The sequence below is a fragment of the Nothobranchius furzeri genome, chromosome 9 (genome assembly GCF_043380555.1).
Source record: "Nothobranchius furzeri strain GRZ-AD chromosome 9, NfurGRZ-RIMD1, whole genome shotgun sequence".
NCBI classification, from domain to species: domain Eukaryota; kingdom Metazoa; phylum Chordata; class Actinopteri; order Cyprinodontiformes; family Nothobranchiidae; genus Nothobranchius; species Nothobranchius furzeri.
Window position 1 is genome coordinate 43190956 of NC_091749.1, and position 16051 is coordinate 43207006.

The 16051-nt window shown below is 43.9% G+C and overlaps 1 protein-coding gene across 1 annotated transcript; it reads right to left on the bottom strand.

Moving 5' to 3' along the window:
- Nucleotides 1-2093: 2093 nt before the first annotated feature.
- LOC139071781 (NAD(P) transhydrogenase, mitochondrial-like) lies at nt 2094-15656 on the bottom strand. Its single transcript, XM_070554868.1, has 22 exons — nt 15547-15656; nt 14858-15014; nt 13526-13761; nt 13252-13451; nt 12876-12963; nt 12682-12770; nt 12405-12592; nt 11075-11208; nt 10778-10969; nt 10210-10360; nt 9639-9800; nt 9457-9567; nt 9236-9381; nt 8789-8984; nt 7094-7327; nt 6446-6606; nt 6024-6203; nt 5781-5940; nt 3291-3372; nt 3030-3148; nt 2620-2735; nt 2094-2540 (listed from the first exon to the last, which is right to left on the bottom strand). The coding sequence occupies exons 2-22, from the start codon at nt 14985-14987 to the stop codon at nt 2394-2396; spliced, it is 3222 nt and encodes a 1073-aa protein (XP_070410969.1). The 5' UTR covers nt 14988-15014; nt 15547-15656; the 3' UTR covers nt 2094-2393.
- Nucleotides 15657-16051: the final 395 nt, after the last annotated feature.

Genomic DNA, 16051 nt, shown 5'->3' on the forward strand with positions numbered 1-16051 from the left:
GATTTCATATGCAGTAAATACAAAAACTATGCTAAGTTTGAAACAAATTGAATGCTCAGTTCTAAAATGAGATCAGTGTGAGGATTAGCACTTTTAAAACTTATCTGAAAGAACGTCATAGTTGTTTTCTTATTTTGACTTCGTAATTTTCATAAGACTTCAGAGGACCTTTAGATTAGTGAAGAATAATACTAATTATTTAGGAAACTAATTTTTACCTCATTTTGAAATGGTTGGTCTTTGGAAAAAGTCATGAGAGCACAACTTGTTCTCATAAAAGGAGAGAAAAACTCAAACCAAGTGACTTTTTAATGAAAACATTAATTAACATCTGAAAAGCAAAAACTAGATGCTCCATTACTGAGAGGGTTTTAAACTGATATAAAATTAAACTTTGTCCAAAAATATTCATTATTTGAAGGTAAAATGCACTTACACCCACATCAAATCTTCAACTGTAAAGCACGGTGTAGGGAGCGCCATTATCTGGGTCTGTTTCCCTAACCATGTTTTAATACATGTGCTGAGTCTATCAGGGCAGCAGTCACTGATGTTAACCCAAAGAGCACAAACAGAATGGTGTCAGGAGAAATTCAAAAGCAGGCAGAACAGTGGTAGTAGCACTGCTGCCTCACAGTGAGAAGGTTGCAGGTTCAAATCCCAGTAGTTCTCCAGTATGCCGGCATCATCCCACAGACCAAAAATATGCTTGTCAGGTTAAAAAGAGGCTGATTAGTCCCTGTGAATTTGTGGCTGGTTGTCTCTGGCCTTGTGATGGACTGACAACCTCTACAGTGTCCCCCGCTTCACAACTGATGTCTGCTGGAGTTGGGAACCCCACACCCCCCTACTGAGGATGAAGCTGTTGAGAACATGAATGAATGAATTTTAAACCATGAAACAAAGTCTGGTCCTGAAATGGTCTGCAGAAGTCCAAAGTGCGTAATAGATCTAAATAAAATATTTGAACTAGAGGTCGACTGATATAGTTTTTTTCTATTGCCGGTGTGTACGAGACGTGATTGGCCGATGGCCGATATGCAGCGCATTTTTTTGGGGGGGGGGGGGGGGGGGGGGGGGCAGTACTATTTTCCACATTATTTGCTTGCTAAAATGTTACTAATATCATCTTTTGTTGCAAAAAAATTCTGAATCTGAATCAGTTTTTGAACACTGAATTTATTCATCTGTGAAATATTAATTTTGTACACTGCTCAGACATTTAAATAAAGTTAAACAAATCAAACTGACCAAGTATTAAATATTAAAACTGGTTAAAAATAAATAAATAAAATGTAGTTGAAAATAATATTAGAGCATTTATTATGCAGATGTTATTCATTAAAATTAAGTTCTGATACAGCACCAGGCTGCCCGGGGATGTGCCTGACTTTAAATCGGCTTTCACACAAAGGTATATAAATATATTTTTAAAAATGGTAAATATCGGCCGGCCAACGTATTTGTATAGCCTTAATAATCGATTAATAAAGTATTTTTTAATTGAATTTGAATTCTAATGAAGGCAAAAGCCATAATGAATAGAAGCAACACAGTGAGATTAAACTATTAGATTTCCATAATGATCCTGGTTATTTTGCATTTAAGTGCCGTTTTTATAGCAAAAGCAGTGATATTTGGGATCAGTCAGAAGCTAAAACGTGGGAGCTGCTGTTCTGACACAAATCCGTGTCCTGACTGACCTCGTTTAGGTTTCCTGGTACGAACTGAAGAGGAGTCCACACATAATAGATGAAGTTAGAAACAAGATCGCTCAGCTGGTGAGAGGCTCTGGGTTCTGACTACAACTGCTTGGGCTGCCCGCCGTGCTCCGTACCTTTTCTGCTCTCACGGATTTTGATTAAAATCTAAGAAAAAACTGCAAGCAGCTTTACAAAACAAGTGTCATGAAAAGTGTTGCAACCAAAATAAGGTCCCAGTTGCTGGATGTCAGTTTAAGCGTTGTAACATTTGCTGCGTGGCTGTTTGGAGGATTTATTCATGTATTGCAGCTGAACTTAATACTTTTCAAAAACCAATTAGAGATTATGATCCAAATTTAAAACAAACCAAGCAAAGAAGCAGACTTCAGCTACATTTAAATATTTTATTTACAAATCGGTACATGTTTGTTCTCGTGCCAAGCTTTTCCTTGATCTTTAAAACAAAGAGTCTTGGGAAACCTAGATATGAGAACATTTTATATACATACATGTTTTTGTGAAGCTCTGGCAGACGTTTGCACTCAAAAGTTTAAACTTAATTTAGCTGAGCCGTGAAAATATTTTATGTAGCCCTAGTAAATCTTTGCTCTCAATAAGGATCCTTGGATCCAAAGGTGGGAATTTATGTTCTGCTTGCCTGCATTTGGACATAAAAGTCCTGAGCAAAGCTTAGTAGTAGGTCTCTCTGATTTTGGCCTGCAGGGCATCACACGTCTTCTTGGCATCACCCAGCAACATTGATGTGTTTGGTTTGTAGAAGATAGGGTTATCTACTGCTGCGTAGCCCACGCCCAGGGTACGCTTCATCACAATCACCTGTGGTAAGATTCAAAACATCACCATGAGCTCACTTTGCACTAGGTCAGAACTGGCTCATCAGCAACACCAAACTAACCTGTTTGGACTTCCATACTTCCAGGACAGGCATGCCAGCAATGATAGAGTTGGGATCTTCTTGTGCAGCAGAATTCACCGTGTCGTTGGCTCCGATGACCAGAGTCAGGTCCGTCTCTGCAGGTCAACATTTACTCTTTTAGTCACAAGGCAGGCCAACACTCAGCACCCCACCCATAAACTGAACCATGTGTCCAAGAAGGCATTCTGGTTGCTGAGAAAACAACAACTGTTCTCCAGATAACACGGCATGTCCAAATCTCTGCACAAACACTCGTCAGCCTTAAGTGTGAATGAAATGTGGAAGTATTTAGGGTTTCTAACCCCCCACCGTCCCACCAAATGGACAGCCACATGGACATGCGTTTACCAGTCCCCTCTTAATGATTTGTTTTTCCAAAGAGAGCTTGCCTGGAAAGTCCTCATTGATCTCATCCATTTCCAGCACCACGTCGTACGGAACGCCAGCTTCAGCCAAAAGAACGTTCAGCTGGCCGGGCATCCGACCAGCAACCGGGTGGATCCCAAACCTGTTGGGGTGGGGGGAATCAAAATCACTGATGGGTTATCCTCTTGTTGCATCAACTGGAAACATGCACACATTTTTATCGTGTTGAGGTTTTTTGTGAAGAATTTTCATATATTTTCTAACAGAAAATGAGCTGAACTCACCGGACAGCTTTACCCTGTTCTTTCAACATTTTCACCATGTCTGCTATGGGATACTGCGCTTTGGCTGCACACAGACCCCAACCTGAAAAATAAAGACACAAACAGCCACACTTGCCAGTTTTGCTTGTTTTTAGCACCCCCTAGTGTCCGTTACCAATTCTCTGTGGTCAAACCAAAAATGAAACCTATCTCCTCGCTGTGCGTTCAACTTTAACACCTTCATCTAAGGGCTGTGATATACTTGCTGTTTAACAACGCAAGCGCGTGTTTAAAATGGCTGCCACCTGATACTTGTGTTGATTTGAAACATTCCGCGTCCACTGAAACGAGTGACCAATAGATGGAGTAGACAAGATGAGTGAGACTCACTATGGTGACTCCATCTCTGGTTTAGTGGTCTTTCACATCATCTGTGATGCTGCTGCTGTCTTTTTCTGTAGTGATCTCGAAATTAACCAGTTAGTGAGCTCTTTTATTGACGCCGTGTTTGTTTTAGTTGTACCCACAAACTCGGCTCTCCATCCGGTCTGAGTTCTCTAGTGTGCCCCATAGTGGGCCTAGTTGTGTAGCAAAGCGTGTGATCAAATATGCTGCCTGCGCCAACGCCAGGTTAAAAAGCAAGTACATCATGGCCCTGACAGCTGAAACGTCTCCCAGCCTTCCTTAGTGTCTACAGGAATGATTCATCACTAAATTAAACAAATCAGCTGTGTTCATGATCTAAAACATGCAGGAAACGTGCTGGAAGCAGCTCAATTTTAACTGAGTCCCAAAAGAGCAGCTCGCCAGTCTGAAGTTGCAAATGAAATATTCCGGCCACAGGGGCAATTAGGGCTGGGTGGCCTTTCATTAACCCTGTAAACTAAGGGTCATTTCAGCACACACTGGCTCAAGAAAATTATTTAAAAATGTGAAAAAGTTGCAAAGTATGGTTTTAAAGTCTACAAGACTAAATTTCAAAGCATTTGACACTTTGGGTTTGTGTTTGCTAACATAAATATCATCCAACTTATTTAAAAAAAACAATTGTCTGCCTTTTTATCTTTCCTACTTTCCCTGTTCTCCTCCACAAGTGCCTCCTACTAGTGCAAATCACTAAAGTTTAAAACATTTTTCTAGGGAAATTTTTGCATGCGTGGGATGCGTTTGGGACCTCTGCGTGCAAAGCAGCTTTTCCCCAAGCTGCATCAGCCCCTGTTTAACCCCGGTGGTCGAGTCTCTCTGAGAGTTCAGCATTACCCCGTGATGAGTCTTTTTCGAAGCCGGTCGCTCACGACCTGCATCTCGAATCCCCAGACAACCGAAGCCTTCTGTTTCCCCACTGTCGTGCTTTGTTGTTGACAATCTACGAATAGGTTCTGAGCCTGGACTCAATAACTTTTAAGACTTTTCACTGTTTCTCTAATGGAACCAGCATGTTGGACCACACAGCTGTCCTTGCATTGGTCCAGAGCCATCGGGAACAACACCAGAGACGATCCTCTAGCTCAGGCTGCTAAACAACTCCTCAGCTGTTGGCAAAATATGTTGTTTTTTCTCTCCCCAAGTTAATTAATCAAGATCTGGTCATTATCTCAACAATCATTATTCAACGATGGTGGACAGATGAATGAAGGAATAATAGTGAGCACACAACTCCCTCTTGTGGTCCTCATCCTTCACTGTTACTGCCTCACAGTTTAATTAATCACTACCATCAGTCTTCGCCCCAACTGGGTCCAAAAGATTTTGCCTAACAGCTGTTTTGATCCATATTTTTGGCCGAGCGGCGAGGGTAAGCCTTTGTTGTCAGTTGACGTTATTAAAACGAGAAGCAGATGTTACTGAGCCAGATCGTCTGGAGAGCAGAGGAAGATCTGCTCCATCCAGTCAGAGATCATCTGAAGTGCCTCACCTTACTAAGATCAAACCTATAAGATGGTCTTCCCCCAAGTTTTCCTTTTTCTTTCAAAAATAAATAAAATCCCAACTGAACTGTAAATGTTTACTGGTTTCAGATGAAACGTGAAATTGTTCTAAATGGTCTGCATTGGTATAGCGCCTTTAGGGTTCGACAACCCCCCAAGGCACTTTACAACGTCATTCACCCGTTCACACACTGGTGGGGATGAGCTATGATGTAGCCACAGCTGCCCTGGGGTGGACGGACAGAGGCAGGGCCTGCCGAACACTTGACGCCACCGGTCCTTAACCCACCAGCAGGCAAGGTGGGTTAAGTGTCTTGCCCAAGGACACAATGGCAGTATTCTCTGGTGGGAGCCGGGATCGAACCTGCAACCTTCTGATTACTGGGTAACCCGCTCTACCTCCTGAGCTACTGCTGTCCCCTGTCCCTGGATTGGTTTAAAACAAAGATCTTTTTCATCGTTTCTACATGCAGTGTTACAATTTCTGCTACAAAAACAAACCAGTTAAATGTAATCATTATTTTTATCAGCCAGAAGAGTCTTTTTGTTTCAGTTTTTCCTGTGTTGCTTTGTAGCGTCTAACCTGGAGTGATGATGATGCTGCTGGCTTCTTTGATGATGTCTATAGTTTGGTCCACATTGACCTCGGTGTGAGTGCCAACAATCTCCATGGGCTTTCCACCTGCTGTGGACGTGGTGCCATAGCCCCCCAGGATCACGTTAGGCAGCGAGCGGTTCATGGCCTTTAAAACATAAAGAACATTGACTCGGGCCACTCTGGTGAGTTCACGTCTCTAACTCAAGTGCTGCTTGTGCACCTACTCACCACACACATGATGTATGAAAGGATGGCACCAGAGGAACCGATCAGGGCTCCAACAATCGTCATTAGATTGTTGTCTAGCAGGAAGCCTTCAGCGCAGAGCGCCCATCCCGAGTAGCTATTTAACACAGTAATGACCACAGGCATGTCGGCTCCACCGATGGCCGCTGTGAGGGTTACACCCTGTGACCAGGAGGAGAGGAAATACCACTCAGTCAAGTGAGACACAACCCGTGTTCAGAATAACACGCAAGAATGTTTCTTTCATTTACCATAACCCTTACAAATTAAATGCTTTAATGCAGGGTTTTACCATTTTCCAAGAAAAGAAACCAAGACTGTTAAACATATTTTGGCCATTTAAGCTGAAAAACTCCACGTTTGCTTTTTGCTAAAAATATTTGACATCAATCTCTAAAACTCACCATGACAGCTGAAAGCCCAGAGACCCCCATCAGACAGCCCATGCCCATCCCATAGCTGGAACTGAGCATGAAGGGAACCATGCCCCCCACGGACGCCGCCATCAGACCTGCGTTTAGCATGTGTCGACCAGGCAACAGCAGTGGCGCTGAGTCAAGGACGCCTACACCCAGAAAACATTTTCAAAACAGACAAATCATCACTAATTAGTAGAAATATAGAGACATGACTCACAGGAGGGGAAAATATCCAATTTTCTCTTCATTTCAAGTAGCTTTGAACTGAGACCTCTTCGTAGAGGATGTAATTTGATTCAGATTCACCTCATCTACAAATAAACCCAAACCCTTTCCACCAACCACAACCATGAAGCCAACAAATTACCAGTGAGATTCTCATGTTCTCCCTTTCAACAGTTGCGCAATTAAAGGCTGCAAACCCATGAAGCTCCAGTCTAGATCTGGATTTAGCGAAGGGTCTGTGGCTTAAACTACACTAAAGAGACAATCAGTAGAAGCAACACTCAGCATGTTTAAATAAATAGTTGTGTTTCTCAGATATAAAGGCAATGAATAGACCCAAAAGGGATAGTCTATGATATCTTTATGCACTTGTATTCTATAGATGCTACAAAATCTTCTCATTTAAACCTTGTAGTTTCCCATAGGCCACCAGAGATCCACTGAAGGTGACGCCTCCAATGTAGGTGCCCAGGTAAGCCACAGTCTTCAGGACACCTGCAGCTGGATGGGTGTCCAGGTGAGGGAACTCGATCATGTACTCAGCGATGCAGGTGAGGACAGCCGCCAGACCCACCAGGCTGTGGAAGGCCGCCACCAGTTGTGGCAGGTCTGAGATTTCAATGCGCTTGGCGATGGTGAGACCTGCAGTCGAGATCACAAGAAAGATTAGTGCGCTGAATGAGATCCACCAGAATCAGACTTCTCACGCACATTACCCAACTGCAAGAACCACTTGAGAGGTAAAAAGAGCTGATGGTTAAAGGCAAACACCTGTTTTCTGTTATGGAGTCAGATCTTCAAAGCTAATCAAATGAGCTCTAAGGTAAGTATTTAATTGCATTTGCAGAAAACGGGGACAGAAACATAGCCTGCATGTGCACGTACGCTGATTACAGTAATATCATTTATCATCCTGCTTCAGTCAGGATGATTGATGTTCTGTTATCCATTAACAAAAAAAAAAATCTAAATTTTAAAGAAAACTGGAGGAGGAACATAAAGCTATGAAGATATGACTCATACATGATGATCCTGTAAATCTTTGAACAAACTTGTGGACTTCAAAGGAAGCAGTGAGCCGAACATTTAGTTTTTTAAATACAAACAGAAACCGGCTTGTATCGAGCCTCCTTTACACAATTTGTTTTTGGATGATTCTCAGAGCACAGTCAGTTTTAGGGGCGGGGCCACGGGGACACTGGCCCTTGCTGAAATCTGATTGGACCCCTGAGTTGCCCATGTCCTGTCAGTCAGTCATTTGTGGGACGATCAGATTACAGGTGGATGCAATTCCAAGTCCAAACACTAGTGGCACTGATGAGCCAAATAGGAATTTTCTGCATAAAATCTTGTGTAAGAGTTTTGGACAAATACTTGGCCCCCTCCATAAATATAGTGGCCCCTTGATGGCCCTATACTAGGAAAATTCCTAGATCTGTCACTGTCTCAGAGTTTTAGATAGCAGGTAAGTGAACACCAACATCAAAGTGGGTGTTATGACTAAATTGATAAATGTCTGTATTTGTATAGCGCCATCTTACCCCTTCATTCCATTGGATGTAAAAGTTGCCTGTAATGGATTTAAGTTCATTTCCAACCGGGGACAATACTGACGCGGAGCGGGAGCTGTGGTTGCGAAAGCGTTTCACACAGCGGAGCCCGTGGGGTCACAAAATCGTGGGAGAATTGCAACACAACGCATGATTTCAGAAGTCCACTCAATAAAATGCAAGGAGAAAGACAGCTGGTTCGCAAAGCTTTCATGTGCAGTGGAAAGAAGGGGTAAGGGTTCTACAACCCCCCAAGGCGTTTACCAACAGTCATCCACCCATTCACACACATTAACACGCTGGTGATGATGAGCTACGATGTAGTCACAGCTGCCCTGAGGCACACTGATGGAAGCGGGATTGACAAACACAGGCGCCATCGATTCCTCCGACCACCACCAGAAGGCAAGGTGGGTTAAGTACCTTGCCCAAGGACACAACAGCAGCATTCTCTGGTGGGAGCTGAGATCGTACCTGCAACCGTCCGTTTACTGGACAACCCGCTCTACCTACTGAGCTCCAAGCCAATTTAAATGAAGATGACATCACTAACCCAGTGTTCCTCCAGTGGCCATAGCCAGAGACATCTGAGACAGAAGCTCTGGGGAGGGTTTGAGGGCACCGATGGTGGCAGCGAGGCCTCCCGCCACCCCCATCATCCCCAGGGCATTCCCCAGACGAGAAGTGCCCTGAGCAGAGAGGCCTGCCAGCGCCCCGACACAACACAACCCCGAGCCCAGGTACATCATCTGAGGGGTTTAAAGCAACAGGAAAGCCAGAATTAACCAATGAAACAAGTCAAAATCAGTTTTGCTTCAAATTCCCTAACAGTTCATGTGTTGCACCAAGATTAAAACATGATATAAAAACACCTTTAAAATTGAAAAGAAGTCATCTGAAATACTGTTAAATAACAATAAATGCCATCATCCACGGCACTCAGGTGACCCGTTTCAATGACGAGCTACTTCTAACAGAAAGGTGTCACTGAGATGATCACCTGCTCGATGTTGTATCCTGCAGCCACTGAAGCTCCATATCCTCCAACAAAAGCAGCCCCAGGCAGCAGGTACAGGTAATTATATTCAGGAGGGTCAGTGGGACGTTTGAACATGTCCAGCATCCTCTGGGTGATGAGGAAACCACCTGCACAGTGTCACAAACAAGTTAACATTGATTAATAGGCCTTAAAATTTGGAGTTTCTGTTATGAGTGTCAGACCAGCGATGTTGATGGAGGAAACGAAGGCAGCAGCCAGAGCGAGACTCTGAGGCAGTGTGGAGGGGGTGAGACCTCCTCCCATCAGGACCAGACCTCCCACTGCAGTCAGACCTGGAGACAGAAGAAAACAAGGTAATTAAGGTGCAAAATGCCTAAAGGAGGCCTTGTGAGGGACTCCTGACCTGAGATTGCATTGGTGACAGACATAAGAGGCGAGTGCAGAGCTGGGGTCACGCCCCACACAGTGTGGTATCCCACAATCCCTGCCAGACCAAATGTTGTGACCATCTGAGTGAAAGCTGCATTGGGGGAGATCATTCCAAGAGCCAGGCAGGTGGACACACCTGGAACAAAAACGGAGGGAAATATAAAAGGTTTTACTATTGCCGCAAAGGTCAACAACGAGCCGTTTTAGCATTTTTAGCTATGCTGTTTTTAGTTTTGCTGAAAAGTTAAAGACAAATAAACACTTTTATACATAAATAGCCAGTTCTGTGTCTTTCTCATGTATATTTTCCCACATTAAAGCATTGTAGATTATTATGTTGTCTTGAAAATTAAAAGCTGATTTCTTCTCAGCCCTGAAAAGAGCTGTACAAGAATCAGAATCAGCCCAAAAAAACCAGAATCCCCTAAACAGGTCATTCAGAATGCCAAACTTTCCTTAAACTTCACTCTTAGATTGCAAACTTCTGCATTAGACTGTGATAAATGTCCCCATGCAATTCTGGGAATCACGTCTCTGCTTCCAACCTGTAGTGTAGACACCAGCGGAGGTCATGGTGCGGCTGAAGGGAGAAACTGTTGCAGCTTTCTCAGCCTCCAGCTCTGCAACAGATTTCTGTTTCACTGGAGCTGGAGGGACAGTTTTAGGGAGGGGGGCTGGGAACATGTTCTTGCCTTCCTGGGCATGAAAAAACACACACACACACACACAGCGAGTGAAGTTTTTGCGTGAGAAACAGACATCCTGGCTTAGGAGTTTCTCGTAGTGGGAGATCTCCAAACAGACTCTGGGATCGGGCTGAACAAACAGCAGTCAGGAACCAGTTACCAGTGGTTTTAAAAGGTAAATTTGCTTTTCAGCGGCTTGAATAATGCTAAGTTTAACTAGCGGTAAGCTGATATGTCTCGTAGAGCTCGCATGAGTTGACTGAAATAAATAATCTGTCAAAGCCAAGATTCTTGGAAAAGTATATTTTGAAGTGTTTCTAACATTCTAGCTGGGATTCAGCTCGAGCCATTCCCAGATGGGGCCAGTTTCTTCGCCTGACGAGATCTGATGGCTCACGCTGAGAGAAGAGAGGAGGAATTAAATAACCTGCATGACAAGAGTCCCCCGGATGACGTGGTCTATCGTCCCATAGTCGAACTCATCAACTGGCTCGTAGTGGAAGTACTCTTTGTCAGGACTGATGGCCTTCAGGAGCTTCAGAATGTTGTTGGAATATAGTGTGCTGGCCTGGGTGGGCATGCGGCTGGGGAGGTCGGTGTAACCGATGTGGGTAACTCCCTGATTTCAAAAATACATAATCAGTAAATCTTCCACAGCAGAGAATGAGGCAGAAACGTTTCTTGATTTTAAACATTTTCATCATTCAAAAGTCAGAAAGCTCACCTTGTGAACGTACAGCTCTCCTGGCCTGGTGGTCTCGATGTTGCCTCCAGCCTCGGAGGCCAGGTCCACCACCACAGAACCATCCCTCATGGACTCCACAAACTCCTTCTTAATCAAAACAGGAGCTCGCTTTCCTGCATGGGAACAAAACCAGATAAGTGAGGAATTATAGTGTGATGCACGCAGAGAGCAGCAAGTTCAGGTTGAATCGGCTCCTTGTTAGGATTGAACTGAATTGTGTGTAAATAAATATACCCTAGCCCACTTCCCTGTAAAGCTGCCCTGAGAGACGGTTACAGAAGACACCCAACAATCATTCCCTGATGACAATCAGACACACATCAGTGTCTACGTCAGAAGTCCATGTCATTGCTCTCTACAACTCCTACAAAACTATGTCAACGTTCAGTGGATAAACTTTTTGTTGAGCAGCAAAAATGAAACTTTTTGCTCTGCTACAAACTTTAAGAGGAGAAAATTTTGATTTTGGTAACAAATTAAGTTACTAAAAATTAAAACAAGGAGGAGAAATAAATCCCTTCTAGAGTTTAAATGGTCATTCTTAGGAGTGTAACAAGAAAACGATACTGTACATATGGTCATTGGTACAAAATGCAAAAAATGATAGAATAATCATTTGTCAAATGCACTTTTATTTTGAAAATTACTTAATTCTGAAGTTCCGCTGACATAACGTTCTCCACCTGTTCCTGCACGTCATCAAACGTGTTAACCCTCCCACTGTCCTAACGGGTGTGACCCCGCGAGGAAAGTTGACCATTGAGCAGGGTTGATGGTTTATCCCTTGGGTCCACGTGGCAGGGGTGAGGTGGTGCTCACTCCTCAAGGGATAAACCATCAACCCTGCTCAATGGTCAACTTTCCTTGCGGGGTCACCCATAAAGACAGTGGGGGGGGGGGGGGGGGGGGGGTAAATGAGGAGCTGGTGGCGTCATTGCTTGACCAGTGAGAAAACAGTCACACACACACACACACACACACACACACACACACACACACACACACAAGAAATGGCTGTTCAACCACAGTAATATCCTTTCAAACCCATCAGTGGATCCTTAATCCAATCAAATCTAAATGGTATTGTGACTGAACTTGAGATATCGACAAACATCGAATTACTAATTCACTGCAAGGATATAATATCATATCGTGATGAAACTAGTCATTTACACCTCTAATAATTATGGGTAATTTGATCTATGTAATATCCTTTACTACGAGACAACTTTTTGATGTAAAAATTGTAATTGTAAGAGTTTATTGGCTCTTGAAAGTCAGAATTAGAGAAGGTGTTGTCGTTCCTGACCTGGAATCAGAGCTGTGCTGATGAGAATGTCCACATCTTTACACTGCTTAGCAAAAAGAGCCATCTCGGCCTCGATGAACTCTTTAGACATCTCTTTGGCGTAACCTCCGACCCCCTCGCCGGACTCTTTGATGTCTACTTCCAAAGGCTCTGCCCCGAACGACTTGAACTGCTCAAGAGCTGCCGGCCTGACAGGAAGAAGGTGATGAGCTTATCTTCAAAGTTAAAAGCATCAACACCAACATCCTCCAAACTAAAAGTGTCTTTGATCTCTTACCTGGTGTCAAACCCTCTCACTATGGCTCCCATTGACTTGGCTGCCCCCGCCGCAGCTAGACCAGCCACCCCACCTCCAATAACCAGGACCTGGAGAACACACAAACACTCAAAAGAAAACTGCATTTTCTGGGTTTTATTTATAAAACTAAACAGAAATCCTCCATTCCACTTAGCACAGAGACTGCACATTACCTTGGCTGGAGGTACTTTTCCTGCAGCTGTGATCTGACCCGTAAAGAAGCGGCCAAAGTGGTTGGCGGCCAGAACCACAGCTTTGTATCTGCAAAACAAAAAGTCACATCTGATGTGAATCAAGTTTCTGCACTGCCATGTACAAATTCACAATGTTTATACAAAACCTGAATGATAACATCAGGAGTGGTTTCTAATGTTTTTCTTTGAATTACAGATAAAAATCTGGAGAATTTCACAGTTGGAATATGTGAAATTACCAAGATCAGATTCTTTATGGATTAATAACACTGACTGCAGTTTGTTCTGTATAAATCAGATTTTTTTTTGGCTGATGTGACAGATCTGTAAACACCTGACGGGTGTGCGTCTTTACCCTGCAATGTTTGCCATGGAGCTGAGTGCGTCGTAGCCCTGCGCGATGGTGACTCTAGGCACCTGGTCCATGGCCAGCACGGTGCTCTGCCTTTCTGTCAGCTTCTTCATCAGGTCTGGGTTCTGTGCTGGATAGATGAAGCTCACCAAGGTGGACTTGGGCTTCAGGAGCTCTACCTCGCTCAAACTGGGAGCTCGAACCTTTAGGAAAAAGATTGGTGTTATCAATCTACAAAAACGGTGATTTTAGGAGAAAGACAAAGAACACGTGACACCTTCAGAACCAAATCAGAGCCAAGGGCTCCTTTGACGTCGGTGATCGTTGCTCCTGCATCTCTGTACTGCTGGTCAGAGAACTTGGATTCATCTCCAGCTCCCCTCTCCACCTGAACTTTGAAGCCCTGTTTAACCAGAGCCTGAACCCCAGCAGGTGACAATGCCACACGGCGCTCATTCTGCAGGGTTTCCTTGGGAACGCCAACGACCAAGTCCTTGTAGGGCACACGAACACCTAAACGCACACACACACACACACACCAGTTGTTCTTTTGATCTGTCTCCAAACAGATCACCATTCTTAAAAGAAAACCTTAAAAACATGTCATCATTTAGCTGTTTCTATGCAGCAATCAAGTGTGTGCGTGTGTGTGTGCCTGCTTGCGTGCGTGCGTGCGTGCGTGCGTGCGTGCGTGTGTGTGTGTGTGTGTGTGTGTGTGTGTGTGTGTGTGTGTGTGTGTGTGTGTGTGTGTGTACTAGTATTTATAGGTTTATGTGGACACATTTTTACTTTCAACCTGTAGTGTGTGGACATTATCAGATTGATTGTGGGGACATCTGGCTGGTCCACACAATGACACAATACCCTAAAACATGGCTTTGGAGATATGGTATGAATGAACTTTTGTTTAGGTTAGGGTTAGGAATAGAACAGCTTTGGTTGTGGTTGGGATTGGGGTATGGGTTAAGCATAATACAGTCACAGAAATGAATGGAAGTCAATGGAGGGTCCACACAAGCATATAAATACAAGTGTGTGTGTGTGTGTGGGGGGGGGGGGGTGTAGCATAGCGTCAGCATCACGTTACACATATTTTTGTACCAAATATGGAGTAGTGACCTCGCCGCCATGGTGACACATTTAACAGGTGACTGGCCCTGAGCCTCCACATGCACAGGCGTGCTCTCCTACAGACACTCACAATTTCCCCTTTAAAGTTGTCAGTAACTCATAAAACTCACACTAACACTCTCTGACACGAGAGCAGCAAACCGACTGAATAAATCAGAACTTCTTTCAAGATACTCAGCCAGAGACTGGTTCAGATTTGACGTGTCACCTTTATCTGACCTCTCACATGTTAACTGGTGGGTGAGTGGAGAGATCGCCTGCTTCACAGCAGCTTTCCCTATTTTAGGAACGTCTGAACTACCCGGCTGCGAGTGATTCATGTCCGTGGAGTTTTCCTCTCATGTGGGCCAAAAGAAAAAGTACCATTGAGTTAAGTGTTACGCTCTAAATCCTCCCCTCAGACAAATCCATAAAGATCTAGGCCACAAATACACCAGGGTTAAGCAGACAGATCTTATCAGAGAAGCACATTCCCTACCTCTGGAAGCTGTCTGGTCCCATAATGCAGGGAAAGTCCTGAAATTCCTCCTGCCAGGTGTTTTCTGATGGAGCCTTCTCTGGGACAAAGTTAGACAGGAGCTGGAGATGCAGCGCAGGAGGGTCGACATGGCCCTGAGTCTCCCTCTGGCTCTTGACTGTGGACACAAACAGGCAGAGACAGGTGATACGTCAGCACTGCTCCTGCTGTCAGATAACGTGGAATATTTTGATCCTCCAGAGCCGGTCCTGAATCTACAGCCAAACTCAGATGGGCTGTGAGGCCTAAAGGCTGCAGAGTGACATTTCAGCCGTGCAGACACACACACACACACACACACACACACACTCTGCAGGCTTGTTCGCGAGATCTGGACTTATGACGGCATAGAGATGTCCTGAGCCAAGTCTAGCCGGCTGTCTGGGGGGAGGGATGACATGTTGAAGGGGATTTGAACACAACTTCCTGCAGAATCTAAAGACAACACATTAAATGCTTTGATGTTTAATAGGTTAAACATGAGTAAAGTACACAAAGATGAGGTTTATGAAAACTGTTGTACAGCATTTTAGTCAAATTGTCCACTTATTATTCTGTGGAATCAAACCATTAACCTGTGTCCTTCACCTTCATCTAACTGACTCTGAATACCTGACATGAACTGAAAGTGTCATTATTCTCAGACTTGCCTCTTTGAGTCCCAAAAGCAACAGGTAAGTGGCTGAAAAGTTCCCAACAGCAGGTTCACCTATGAGACGTCCTACCCATAATCCCTCTAGTCGACCTTCCACTTCCCTGCTCCTCTATTTATGTATAAATAGTAAGTCACGTGACTTAAACCATGCCCCGATTGCCCTCCCACGGAGCAGATAAACTCCATCTACCTGCACCATCAGGAATGAGGAAGTGCAGTCACCAGAGTGCCAGAGACAAGAAATTTAATAGCTTGGACAACGATGACTTCCCTTCACATTTTAATCAATTCAAATTACATTCTATTCTATCGTGTCGTGACGTGCCGTATCATATTGTATTGTATCATATCATATCATATCATATCAATCATATCATATCATATCATATCAATCATATCATATCAATCACATCATATAAATTACATAATATAATATAATATAATATAATATAATATAATATAATATAATAATGTTATGTCAATGGTCAGCTCTCGCTGCT

Bases quoted from the DNA above. Each gene is read 5' to 3' on its own strand.
- LOC139071781 (XM_070554868.1), bottom strand. From the start codon at position 14,987: ATGTCGACCCTCCTGCGCTGCATCTCCAGCTCCTGTCTAACTTTGTCC. The intron at 10,361-10,777 runs GTTATTTAATTC...TTTCATGCCCAG, and splicing joins GGGGGACTCTTGTCATGCAG to GAAGGCAAGAACATGTTCCC. The intron at 3,373-5,780 runs GTTAGACGCTAC...TTTATTTTTCAG, and splicing joins CAGCATCATCATCACTCCAG to GTTGGGGTCTGTGTGCAGCC.